Genomic DNA, 13,222 nt, shown 5'->3' with positions numbered 1-13,222 from the left:
TGAATGCAGGTTCTGGGTAGGTATATACTGTATGGGGAGAGGCAGTCCATGAGGCATCGAGGACCTGAACTCAGCAGCAGTAGCCCTGTGAGGTCCTAATCCAACTCTATCCACCACGCCATACCTGGTCTCTTACTTTCTTAAATCTTACCATCCCTGGCTACTAGCCTTAGTGGCTAGGGCGAATGGGATTAGGGGGAATGTTTAGGGAAGTTTTTAATGTTTAATAGGTTATTGTATTTTAGTGTTTTGTTGGAAGCAGCCCAGAGTGGCTGGGAGGACCCAGCCAGATGGGCGGGGTATAAATAATAAATTATTATTAGGAGTCCATCAACATCTGGCGAGCCACATACGGCCTCCACCATTATGAATCATAGAGCGAATGGCGGGGGGTCTCTGTGCCGCATCTGGCAGCCTTCGCATGGGAGCCCGAAGTGCGGCATGCCTTCCTTCCTGTGGGCGTGGCCGGCGGGGATCCGAGTGTATGCTTTGGCCGTGAATGTCACCTGACCTTTCGGGGAGCTGCCATTGGCTGAGAGGAGAGAGCATGCTGAAGCCGCGGAAGCCACCTTTAGTTTGGGAGCAAGATGGCGGCGAGGATACTGAGCGGGAAGTAAGTGTTGCTTTAAACGTGCATTTAAACGGCTTAACTCGCACCCCAAAGTTCCACCCTTATTCCTGCATGTTGTTAACCGGTTGCATGGCAATCCTGTGCTTTTCCACCTAGAAGTAAGCCTCGTTTGGTTTAATGGTTGGTTTCTCCTAAGTAAGGGAGGCTAAAATTTCCCTGTCTCCTCGGAAGTAAGCCCGTTGAATGCATTAGAACCTACTTCCAGGCAAGGAAGTGTCGGATTTTAGCCTGTGAAAGCCCCACTAAATTCAGTCTTCCCATTGCATTGCAGCGGGTTGGACTGGATGGTTCTCAGAGATCCCTTCCAACTCTGCAATCTATATTTCAGTAGCGTAGTCAGAGAAAGTCCAACGGCTTATTTCGTTTTATTGGTCTGCTGCAGCTTCGTTTCAGATACGTTGCTTTAGAATGATAGTTTTCATTACGCCTTTGGGACTGGTTGCATTTTCATTCCTACCTAATTATCCTAGAGGTCCGGTGGGTGGAAGAGAGAGAGAGAGCAAATGGAAGGAGAAAGAAGATGTTCTGTGGTAGACTTAGCTGAGTGTAGGTCAGTTCCAATTGCACTGCAAATCCTATGAAGGTGTACAGTATGCAATTTAAATCTGTGCATTTTTCACTGCAAAAGGTTGCGAGGCACTGATTGGGGGTGTGCTATTTATTGCCTAAGGCACTGTGGGAACAGGATGCTGGACTAGAAGGGCTCCATTTTAGCCTATCAGCTACCCAGCTCCTCTTTTGTTCTTATAATTGTTTATCCATATGATTTAACCTTTCTGGGGGAAATCCAGCAAGTTGTTTAAAAAAACAACAACAACAAACCAACCCTCTTTGTTGCCTCATTTACAGTATTTCAGCAATGCATTTACAGTGGGGAGCACCCTGAGAGTCAGCCCTGTTTCAGAGCCAAGCTGAGGAATCCTGCAGACACTTCTTAAGTTATTAAAGCCCTGATTTAACTAGGAGTGTAGAATGCTGCTTCATTGTGAACCAGACCATCTCCACGGTGTGGCAGTTGCTCTCCAGGATTTTAAGCAGGATTCTCTCTTGTCCTGATCTGGAGATGCTGGGGATTGAACCTGAAACCTCCTGCACGCAAAGCATATGCCCTGCCACTGAGCCACAGCCCTGGGGTTGCCTGTAAGATATGCCAGAGGCAATGATGAGTGAAGTATAGTCTGACCTGGTATTGCCACAACTTCTGGTTTGGTTCTGACCAGGACATGATCACGTAATCTTCTCTCTGAGCAGATTTTGGCTGTCTGCATGCAGGTGATCTCTCCTTGGCGGTGGTTGGGATCTTATGTGGTTGGGATCTTATCGATCTCTTAAGGTTAACCCCATCAGTACTAACTTGGAGTTGTGATAAGAGTTCTGTTAAATTACTGCTGGAAACAGTAAACCAGGACTGGGCAGGTGGATTGGAATCCACCTTGGATGCCTCTTTGAATCAAGATGGAGGACTGAACCTTTAAAAACTACTTTTAACCACTGATTTCAAAGCTGCACTGATTTATTTTGGCTTCTAAGAATTCCTGAGCAATGTTGGGATGAGGCTGCTAACAAATAATACATGTGTTCAGGATTGCAACTTTCCAGATATGTAAACTGTTCAAAGTGGCTTTTGCAAATGCAAAAATCCCACTGCTCAATGTGGCTTTTGTAATGGATGTTGCTAATATCAAAACAGAACACCTTAATGTTGTTCTGTCCAATTGAATTTACTCCAGAGTAGCTGTACAATCTGGAGAATTAGCATGTAGTGATTGCAGTGTGGAGTGGGGAGGGCAGAAAGTTTTGAATTAAAATGTCCAATGTCCTACCTGATCTGGTGTTTTTTTTCCCATGTCTAAGCAAAAAATAAATAAATACTGGCAATCCTAAACATGCATCTTTACTTCACACTAAATCATGGGGCCTGCTGCCTAGTAAGTGCATTTAGGGTTGCATGTCTGCTATGCCATTTTTGCAGGTTTTGTGAATATTTCTCTTTTCCTGTGGTCAAAAGTATTTAAGTGGAAATATTTGATTTGCAAGGGTGGGACATTTAGCAAAACACACTAATTGTGAATTAAATGTTATAAGTAAAAAAAAAAAGATCAGAAGTTTTATTGGAAATTATTTTTATTGGAATTCTTAGTAAATAAAAAATTCTGAGTAAATTTTATTGGAATTCTAAGATAATATTTTAAGGAATCTAAATATTTTAAGAACCTGCAGTTGTAAATACGGTGTTTTCAAGGTCAAGGAATCTGAAAAACCAGGATGATTTATACATTTTTGTATATAAAAAACCGAGTCTATGACCTCGGAGAGACCAGGGTTCAAATCCCTGCTCAGCCATGAAGCTCACTGGTTGACCTTGGGCAGTGCCTGCCTCTCAGCCTAACCTACCTCACAGGGTTGTTGTAGGGCTTTAGGAAGGGGAGACCCATGTATACCACCTTGAGTTCCATGGAGAAATGCAATGAATAAACATAGTGCATAGCTTTATCTCAACATAGCTCAACCATCATTTTTGTCCCCACCCCACCCCCCGGTGACGGCTAAGCTTTTATTTGCGAATTGTCATATCCAGCCTTTCCTGTAACCTGATACCCTCCAAACGATTTAGACTACAACTCCCATGAACCAGAAGGGCAAGGCTGGGGTTGAGGAAGAGTCCAAAATGGCGGTGGTGGCTTGGGATGATGGGAATTGTAGTGTAAAACATTATTTGCCTTATATGTTTTTAGGATCGCATTTGCTTGAATGTTCTAACAGGGACCTCTGTTTCCATATCTTGCAGGTAATGGTCTTCTGCTCCTGTTGACGCATAGAAGAGGAGGTACTGATGATGATGTGGGAGGTTCACCCACCAAGTGCCATGCTCCTGAAGGGGAGCCCTTGGAGGAGAATCCCTCCTAGCAGAGTCCTGCTCTGACCCCCGCCCTCCCTCACCGGATACTAAGAGCATCTCCTGGAATCGGACACAAAAGCGTCATTTGCCATGGTTTATGGTGGGGCTGACCAACAAGGTGCTGCCATAGTATTGCTGGGTTACTTGCCACACCAGCTGGGGCCGAGGAGAGCTGTGGTCAACAGTTGGCCATCCTAGGGCCCATTTGCTCTGTACATTTAAAGCAGTGTCATAGCCCTTTAAACAGCCGTGCCTTCTTCCAAAGCACCCTGGGAGCTATGGCTTGCTAAGGCTGCAGAGAGTTGCTAGGAGACCCTGGTTCCCCTTACAAAGCTCCAGTTTCCTTGGGAGGTCCTTGGGAAGAGGCATTGATAAACCAGAAGTTGGAGCTACGTGAGGGGAATAGGTATCCCCTAAGACAGGCATGGCCAAACTTAGCCCTCCAGCTGTTTTTTGGCCTACAACTCCCATCATCCCTAGCTAACAGGACCAGTGGTCAGGGATGATGGGAACTGTGGTCCCAAAACAGCTGGAGGGCCATGTTTGGCAATGCCTGCCCTAGGAACTCTCCACACCTTGCTCCAGCATCTAGAGGGCCACAGGTTGTGTGCTCCTCTAGTGCTCACCAGAGCCAGGCCCTGACTTCTAAGAGTTCTCTAGTTGGGGCTTCTCCAGCTCCTTGGCTAAAAGAGCAGTTTCACCATGCAGCTCTCCACCAACTCTCATCTGCACCACCTATTCCATCAGGCTGCTGGGGATGGATGGGAATAAAGGAGCTCTACATCCAACTACTGAAAGCTCCCCTTCCCATTGGAAGCTTTCTGTTTCAGCTGATCATGGTGAGAAACCTGTGACTAAGACAAGTGTGCTTTCCTACACTATTCCCTCCTAAACCCCTTTCCTTTTGTGTAACGTCCTTTATATTACAAGTCGGCAGGCAGGGAACTCTTACCAGTAAATAAATAAATTGTTCTCTCTCATGACCAAATTGGATGTTGTGAATCTAACTTAGCAAGCACATTTTTTTAAAATGTAAATAGCAGCTGGAGGAAGCCAAAGCAGCCTCAGGAACACAGCAGGTGGTGGTAGGGAGGAAAGGGTTAATGCCCAGTAAACACTGCCCCTGGGAAGCAGTAAACAGATTTCCTTGAAATGCAAATACAGTGGTACCTTGGTAGTCAAACAATGCCGCAAACCTGGAAGTGAGTGTTCCAGTTTGTGAACGTTTTTTCAGACGCTGAATGTTCAACGCAGCTTCCGATTAAGTGCAGGAAGCTCCTGCAGCCAATCGGAAGCCGCGCCTTTGTTTCCGAACCATTTTGGGAGACGAATGGACTCCCGGAATGGATTAAATTTGAGAACTAAGGTACCACTGTAGCAGTTTTGGATTAGATTTGTCAGGACTCTGGAAGGGACACATCCATTGATATCCATCACAGTCTAATTTGTTACAGGGGGAAATTAGCTGAGCAAAATAGCCAGTAAGAAAGTTGAGGCATACCACTCTGTGCACAGGGAGCCTTCTGGATTCTCATATATGGGAGCCTGCAGTGGAGGTGTGCCTTCAAGTACTGAAAGGAAGAAGGCAAGACAGGCTTATCTCTCTAGTTCTCTCATTCAGCTAATCTTCCTCAGCTTCTAGGAGAAATAAGTTGAGCGAGATAACCAGAGAGTTCTCAACGGTCAAAGCCTGCCTGCTTTTCATACAGTAGCCAAGCTCATAGAGACCACCAATAAAACGTCACAGGATGCCTGCGTAGCAGATAAATTTCATGTGTGTACAAGAGAAACACATAAAAACATAATCAAGTATCCCATCCAGCCACATGGTGCCCGAGACAGAGGATGTGGGCCACCTCCGTCAGTTTTCAGGGGTGTACAGTTTGACAAGGTGCTGGAGTTCCGTGGCGTAGCCTGTGATAGGACACCGCTGGTGCTGCTTCACATAGTTGTAGGCGCAGCGGTAGCAGAAGACAAAGCCGGAGGTGGAGAGGGCCGTGTCGTTGGCGCGGATTTTGCGGCACAGTGGGCAGATGGTCTTGAGCTTCGGCAAGAGCGGGGAGCCTGCCCTGCAGTCCAGGTGGACGGGCGGCGGAGGAGTAGGCAGAGCTGTCAGGGACTTGATGGACTCCTGGTTCTCAGACGAGTACCACCATTCCAAGAACTGGAGAAAGAAGACGCCCACAGAGAGCCCGGTGGAGAGGGAGAAAGCCAGGCCGCCCAAGGCTTTCTTTGCGGCAGACTGTACCTGCTGTTTCAAGCTGTGAGACACAAGACAGATAAAAAGAGCACTAGGTGAAGGCATCTTCTCTGCTGCCAGCTGACCACTATAGTCAGTATCTTGGGGCTGGATTAATGTAATGCAGTCTTTGTGGGGCTGCCCTGAGGCCTGGATCGGAGGCTCCAGCTGGTGCTGAATGCAGAGGCCAGACTGCTGATGAGGACATCTGGCCGAGAAAATTTGACACTATTGCTAACTGTCTCTACCGGCTGCCCATCTGCTACGAAGCCAGTCTCAAGGTTCTTCTCTTAATTTGCAGAGCCCTGAACCACTCAGGGATTGCCTGAACCCTTATATTCCAGCTCGATCACAGAGCTCATCTGCAGGAGCAGAGTGGGTTCCTCGAGTTAGAATCATCAAATTGTAGAGTTGGAAGGGACCCTAAGGATCATCTGATCCAGCCCCCTGAAATGCAGGAATATGCAGCTGTTCCATATAGGGATCGATCCTGCAAGCTTGGCATTATCAGCACCACACTCTAATCAACTGAGCTAAGCAGGTTGGTGAGGCTCATTTGACAACAGGAAGAAACCGAGTCTTTAGTGTCATCTGCCCAAAACTGGGGAATCTTCTACCAATGGAGATTCAGCACACACCTTCTGTGCAAGATTTTAAACTGCCTGCTGAAAACTTTTCTATTCTCATATATAGGCAATTAATGATAGAATAGCTACCTGATTTCCGATTCTAAAATCTGGAATTTATCGTACTGTGTTATGCACGATTAATCCTACGATCTTAGAATCGTAGAGTTGGAACAGAAAACAAGGGTCAGCTACCCCAACCTCCTGCAATGCAGGAATCTCTTGCCCAATTGCTGTAGACTGCTCCAATATTTTGGTGTGAGGCTCTGGCAGGGTCCTAGAGCCCTCCCACTTTCTTTCCAAAGCTGGAAAAACACTAGGCTTTGGGAAAGAGGTGGGATCTTGCCAGAGCCATCACACCTCCTTCCCAAAACCCAGCACCTTGTTTACCTGGCTTTGGGAAGGCAGCACAAGGGTTGCGGGTGTCAAATGTTGCTGAGGGCTGCCAAAATAGGCCGCATGCGTGCTGCACTGCCCTGGTCCAGACACATGGTTTGGCTGTCCTTATGTCCCTTTCAGAGCTTGCCCATTTCCCCATTTCAGCTCACCTTCCTGCTGGCTGTGGGCTCCCGCTCACAGCCGCTGCCGCCTTCTCTAAGGCTCGCACATCTTCCGCCGTGAGCCTTACCAGCTGGACGCCAGCCAACATCAGCATGGGCGAGTGGTGCCGGGACTTCCCCAGGACGTAGCAGAGCTGCTGGACCAGGAACCAGCCCTCCCAAGCCAAGTTCACAAAGGGGTAAGCGGCCAGGAAGGCCCTGTAGAACCGCTTCCAGGCCGACGATGGCGGGTGGATAGAGTAATCGTCCTCCTCCCGGAGACGGGAAACCAGCGCCTCCAGTTTGGTCCTCAGGTAGGGAACGAGGACCAGCAGGCAGAGGGATTTCCAGTGAGGCCTACGTGGCAACCCGGCAGTGACTGAGCGCCTCTGCCTGGGCTTGCTGCCCCCGTAACTCATCACCACTCTCTTCAAGCTGTAGAAGTTCTCAGCGAAAGAGGCGCTGCACCTTGAGAGGAAGTGATGCTGGAGGTGCAGATCCAGGAGGGCATAGATTTCGTCAAACCAGCGCCACAGGAAGCCGTAACGGCCAGGGTTGGATTCAGCCAGCACCTGGCGCAAGAGAAAGCAAGGCCTAAGTGAGGGGTAGGAAGTCTCTCCCCTCCCTACCCCTGATAAGAGCTGCATTTTCTCGGGGGTAATTCTCAGCCCCAGCCAGCATGGCAGGCGCTCCTTGGGGAAGGTTGCTGTAGACAATCCTGAGCTAGATGGAACAATGGTATAAGAATTAAGAGCCCTTCTGGACCAGGTCAAAAGGCCATCGAGTCCAGTAGCCTCCCAGTGGCCAAACAGATGCCCCTTTGCAAAAACATGCAAGGTAAAACACAGCTTCCTAGGTTCTCCTGAGCTTCCGGGCTGCTTACTGAGTTATTTCACTTAACAAAGTTTTTATATATTGTTTGATTGAAGCTGTTTATAAAAATATAAAGCACTAGAATTACTGACAAGCAGGTATATAAAAATATCCAATGGATGATTGAAATCAGCAGTAGCTATAGGTCGAATCTAGACATATAAAAAATGTGAAAATGCTTTTTTAAAAGTTTTGAAAAATATATTGATTTTGCCATAGCTCACAATCGCCATCTAGTGTCACATTTGTATAATGCACTTTACTATACACTTAAAACGATTTATTTGCAGCCATCTTGGGCTGGTCCCACAGGCACAGAGAAGTAGCAGTGGGCCATCCTGCTGAATACCACTCAGCAGGGTGGAATGTCGCTCATGGGTTATGTTTGTTACCTTGGCCACATGTTGCAGTGCGGGCCTCACGGCTGACATCAAGCTGTCTTGGGCAACAACTTCAAAGATGGATGGCCTGTCCTCATAGATGGAGGTCGCAGTGAGGTGAGCCCCATGCTCTGCCATGGCGTCTTCTGGAATGGAAAATCCGGATTGCTGGTGAAATCTTAGGGAAAGAACAAAAATGGTTACCGCAGGCTGCTGTTAATAGGGTGCACAAAGCGTCTGGATTTGGAGGAGCGTTAGGGGCATTCACCTTTCGGTGCGCAATCGGACGCCCTACTGCTTCGGACTCAGTGAAGCTTCACAAGCTTCTAGCCTTCGGAAAAGTTGAAGGCTGGGAAATTACAGCACCTGCACTTGGGAGGAGGGAGGGTGGCGTGAGGACGGTCTCAAGTTCAAGCTCCAGTGGCATCTCCAGATAGGATGGGGGGAGACGCTGGCTTGAGACCCTGGAGAGCTATTGCTGCCAGTCAGTGTAGACAATACTGAGCTATGCAAAGCAATGGCCGGACTCTGCATGAGGCTGCTTCCTGTGTCTGTGCCCCATCACCAGCCACCCCTCGGGAGAAGGAAAGGCAAAGTGGCTGGGGCTACTCAGCCAGATGGGCGGGGTATACTACTACTACTACTACTAATTATTATTATTATTATTATTATTATTATTAGAAGGAGCAGGGGTGGGCTGGGGTCTCCCTTTCCTCCCCTTCCCCGCGCTTTCCATCCTAGCACAACCTCAGATCCTCCTGCACTCCATGGGTCTCCTTGTCCCCTGGTCCAAATGTGAGAGCGGAAGTAGCTCAGGCGAAGCCTATTGTTCTAGCCTTTCTTCCTCATCTCTATGGTAAGGTAGAGTTAGGAAGGGGCTAAGGCATGAGGAATCTTATTTTGTTGCATGTTAATATACTGTAGAAATAATGTATAATATAGCAAGCAACATAAATAATGATTTTTTTTACTAAATATAAAAAATGCGTATTGACACACACGCACAGATATATGTAACAATGAAGATTTTATTCATATATAAAACTGAACATTTTCCAGGATGTAGTAGTATGCTAAGGGGGTGGAACTTCCTGCAATGGCCGGAAACCCGCTATTGCCGGTGGAGGAAAATAAAGCGTCTCCTCCCTAGCCTTCGTCATCTCTGTGGTTCAAAAAACCCTGTATTTATATCTTCTTTGAGAGTATAATGAGCGGCCTTTAAAAACAGAAACGCACAAGTGCGGTGTCAGGTATGTATATGGGCCACTCAACCCTTTCTATATCTAGGTCCCTCCGGCCGGAAGTGAGCGTGGGCCGACCTAGGCCCCTCAAGTTCTGTGGCCGCGCGACGCTCTAGGCGAGAAGGCGTGGCGGGGACGGGTGGTTGGTCCTCCGAGACATCCCGGTTTCCGGCCGCCTCCCCAGCCGAGCTGCTTGTGGCTCTCCGCGGCCGTTGCTGCCCCCCATCCCGCCGGCCAAAGAGGCTCTCGAGGACCCGCCACCCCCTTGCAGGTGAGTCGGGGGGAGGGCCCCTTCGGGGTGGCCCCGCCCCTCGGGGGGAATTGTGGGGGGGTCTCGTAACGGGGAGGGGGCGACGGATACCTCTGTTTTGGGCTGGGCGAGAGGAAATAGGGGAGGGGCACATCCCTTCTCCGTTCCGAAAAAAGGGGGCAGCATCCATTGGGGGAGGGGCTGATAGGCTTGGGGGAGCCCTCTGTTGCTTGTTGAGGGGGGAGGGCAGGAATTGGGGCCCCCTCCAAGGAGGGGCTTGAGATGGGGTGGGGGAGAGTCACGCCTTTCAGGAGGGCTGGGGGGGCTGCGTGCCCCTCCCCCAGACTGGAAGGATTTTTTTATCTTCCCCCTACCCCAAGGTTGTGCTGGGGGGGGGGGCTGGGCTTGGCAGTAATATTATTATTGCCATTACTGCTTTTACCATTATTATTATTATTATTATGGAGCAAGGTGAAGGGCCTTGGCAGTGTTATTAATATTAATAACAACAACAATGTAATTTGTTTAAACATTTGTTAATCTGAGTCTTTATTTAGATTATTTGTACCCAGCCCAAAAGGTGCCCAGAGTGGCTTACCTACAGTCTGTATGTTGTGTGCATTATTGCAAGGGTAAAGTTGTCCCTGCAGTGGGGCAGCATGTGGGGGGCAAGCAACAGAGATTGTGGAGCACCCCAGTGAATGAAGAAAGGCATTCAGAGTTGGTTGTGGGGGGAGGCTGGAGAAAATTGGCTTGTTTGGAGTGAAGGAATGGGAGGACCTGGGGGGAAACTCCAGTGGGGTTTCTACAGTGGGGGTAGCTTGAAAAATAGGTACCCTTTCCCTTTTCGCTGGTGCAGGTGGAGAGAGGGAAAGTGGAAACTGGCCCTGGTCTTATGAATGGAGGCAGGGCTGGGCCAGGTCAGAGACAGCTTTCTGGGGGTGGAGAGTGTCTTGCAGGTTTGGTATAAATGGACTGAACATAAAATGCAATATTGGAGAGGGTTGAAATTGGTCGAGATTCTGGCATGGGATGGAGGCAGATTCTGTCCTCTTTTTATCTCCCCTCTGAAACCTGCCTCTTCCTCTCTTCACTCTCCTGCCTTTTTAGGGTTTGGAAACTGGGGTGGGGTAGTGCTCCCTCAATGCAAAGTCCAGTTGAAACCTTCACTCTTCCTTGTTGGGTCTCTCATCCCAAATCTTTGTAACTGGATTCAGATTTCCAGGTTGGAAGGGGTGTTCCGAGTCTGAGAGAAAGAGAGAGCATAGCAGATTTCCAGGTTGGAAGGGGTGTTCCGAGTCTGAGAGAAAGAGAGAGCATAGCAGATCATCCTTGTATCATTTAATTTGAACAGGTCACAAACTCAACCAAAGAGGAAAGGCTTAGAGCAGACTCAGATGTTTTTCGGAGGAGAGCTTCTTACCCCCCCACCCCCAGTTTAGCCAGAAGGGCTGGAGAAGCTCAATTTTTGGAGTGGTGGCCTGGATTTTTAACCTGGGCCAGAAATAAGACTTTTTGCTTTGGAAATCCCTCCTTTTTTGATTCTGGAAATACAGGGTGAGTCTTTTAAAAGAGTCCCCATGGAACATGCATAATCTGTATCCACGGGGGCCTCTTTTAAAGGACTCTTTTAAAGTATATGCAGAGAGAAATGCACTTTGCAGTTTCTCAGAGGGCAGTCTGTCCCTTTATACAGGCTAGGACTAGGATCTGATGAGGCCTTGGGAAGCCTATTCTGCATCCTTTATATTAACATTTCTGAATCTTACACAAATAAAGATTTGTCCTGTTACAACATGAATTTGTATCCAGGACTTCTTGGACCCCACCCCTTAAATTTGAATGCATCAGTGACAAAAATCTGCATCAGTGTCAGATTGCAATTTTGACCCCTGGCATTGTATCATACCTAGAGAAATAAATCAGATTTCTTCATGCTGTTATCAGAATCTTAATTTCTGGTCTTTTCTGTGCCAGGTTCACTCACCCTGTTCATTCACTCAGGCATTTTAATTCTGCTTTAAATCCAGGTTCCTTTAGTATTTACTTCCTTCTATTGCTTTTTGATTATTGGAATCATGTTATATATTGTACATTTTAGCACTGTTTGTTTCTTTGTAAGCAGCCCAGGTAATATTTATACACATTCAATAAACAAAAATAAATTTCCAGTAAAGGATCTGTATCTACCTCCCCTCCTCACAGTTCCTAGGAATTTGGTTTGGCACGATAGGTCATTAGATGCTCCCCACTTGCCAAAATCACCTTTTGGTCTATCAGATCTTGGTTCCTAGAAAAATGCACTGCCACCGGTGAGGCATCCCTCCTACTTACGGTAGACTGCTGTGGGATGGCTAGATGACTCTATGAGAGGTTTTTCATCTGTTCCTGGTTTTAAAAACTTGCTCAGGCATCCCTCCCTACTAATTTTACCCAGGGATGGGAAAACATCTGCAATCTCAAAATGCCAGCATCCTGCATTATTGTTATCAATTAAGATTTCTATCTAATTTCTATCTATCTAAATTTCCCAACCCTTTCTCCCAAAGGAGCCCAGGGCGGCAGACAGCAAAAGAATGCCATTAAAATAAAATCCCATTTCAAAATGCTAATAACCCCTAAACGCACTGTAAGAAATAATCACATAGCTTCACTTTGAATATTTTCAGGGTTTCCTGGAACAGTATATTTTGGCCATCAAAGGCCTGGGTGGATAGGAGTGTTTTAAGATCCACCATGAGTGTTAATAACGAGAGAAACAAATGCACCTCGCTAGAGAGGGCATTCCGCAGCTGGGGAAACCACCACTGAAAAGGCCCTGTCATAGGTCAGCACCAGCCGGGCAGTGCCCTCACCACCACCCACTGACCTCCCCTACTGATCAGAAATAGAAAATAGTTCTACAAATAAATGAATTACCGTATTTTTTGCTCTATAAGACTCACTTTTTCCCTCCTAAAAAGTAAGGGGAAATGTGTGTGCGTCTTATGGAGCGAATGCAGGCTGCGCCACTATCCCAGAAGCCAGAACAGCAAGAGGGATTGCTGCTTCCACTGCACAGTGATCCCTCTTGCTGTTCTGGCTTCTGAGATCCAGAATATACTTTTTCTTGTTTTCCTCCTCCAAAAACTAGGTGCGTCTTGTGGTCTGGTGCGTCTTATAGAGCGAAAAATACGGTACATGAATACTTCTAGGGATACAGGATGGCCTCATCCAGAAGTCAGATATTTAGTGTCTCTTTGGAAGGCCCTTCCAGCAGAGATTCAGCAGGCACCCTTGCATCCTTGCTTTTAACTTTGAGGAGTTTCTCTGAAAGTTTGTTTTTTGTGCCAACAGGCTATGCAGTTGTTTAAAATACTTTTTATTCAGCCAGTCATTTTAATTATTGTTTTGTACTGCTTTGGATTATTATTATTTTTTAAAAAGTTCCTCTCCCTACAAAATTTATGCATACCGCTTGATTGTAGTAAAACATCTAAGCGGTTTACAAACGATATTTAATTTGCCAAGAAAAAACAGGTAAAATTGTTTTAAAATAATTAAA

The 13,222-nt window shown here is 47.2% G+C and overlaps 2 protein-coding genes and 1 long non-coding RNA gene across 7 annotated transcripts in view; 2 read left to right on the top strand and 1 right to left on the bottom strand.

The window, feature by feature from the left end:
• Nucleotides 1-507: 507 nt before the first annotated feature.
• LOC309358073 lies at nt 508-3,608 on the top strand. The gene is made up of 2 exons (XR_014163330.1): nt 508-613; nt 3,420-3,608. It is a non-coding gene; the product is annotated as an uncharacterized lncRNA (long non-coding RNA).
• A 1,679-nt stretch (nt 3,609-5,287) lies between these two features.
• On the bottom strand, nt 5,288-9,031 carry PEX12 (peroxisomal biogenesis factor 12). Of its 4 annotated transcripts, none has more exons than XM_081890793.1 (4): nt 8,935-9,031; nt 8,200-8,365; nt 6,944-7,506; nt 5,288-5,791 (listed from the first exon to the last, which is right to left on the bottom strand). In XM_081890793.1, exons 2-4 carry the CDS (start codon nt 8,323-8,325, stop codon nt 5,392-5,394), a joined length of 1,089 nt encoding a protein of 362 aa, XP_081746919.1. In that variant the 5' UTR covers nt 8,326-8,365; nt 8,935-9,031; the 3' UTR covers nt 5,288-5,391. The 4 variants fall into 4 exon arrangements, with proteins under 4 accessions (XP_081746919.1, XP_081746922.1, XP_081746921.1 ...); XM_081890796.1 differs by having other exon boundaries at nt 8,200-8,333; nt 8,935-9,009; XM_081890795.1 differs by lacking the exon at nt 8,935-9,031 and adding an exon at nt 8,456-8,809.
• Nucleotides 9,032-9,348: 317 nt separating this feature from the next.
• The window catches only part of AP2B1 (adaptor related protein complex 2 subunit beta 1), a 58,831-nt gene continuing 54,957 nt past the window's right edge, over nt 9,349-13,222 (top strand). Inside the window, exon 1 of one of the 2 annotated variants that reach the window (XM_081890290.1) lies at nt 9,349-9,699. The gene's annotated coding sequence lies outside the window, so the exon portion shown is untranslated. The remainder of the gene's footprint in view (nt 9,700-13,222) is intronic. The other variant, XM_081890289.1, reaches the window with a different exon arrangement.

Source organism: Podarcis melisellensis, assembly GCF_964234715.1.
Source record: "Podarcis melisellensis genome assembly, chromosome: 15".
NCBI classification, from domain to species: Eukaryota; Metazoa; Chordata; class Lepidosauria; order Squamata; family Lacertidae; genus Podarcis; species Podarcis melisellensis.
Note: the sequence above shows the minus strand (reverse complement) of the source record. Positions and strands in the feature narration are given on the sequence as shown.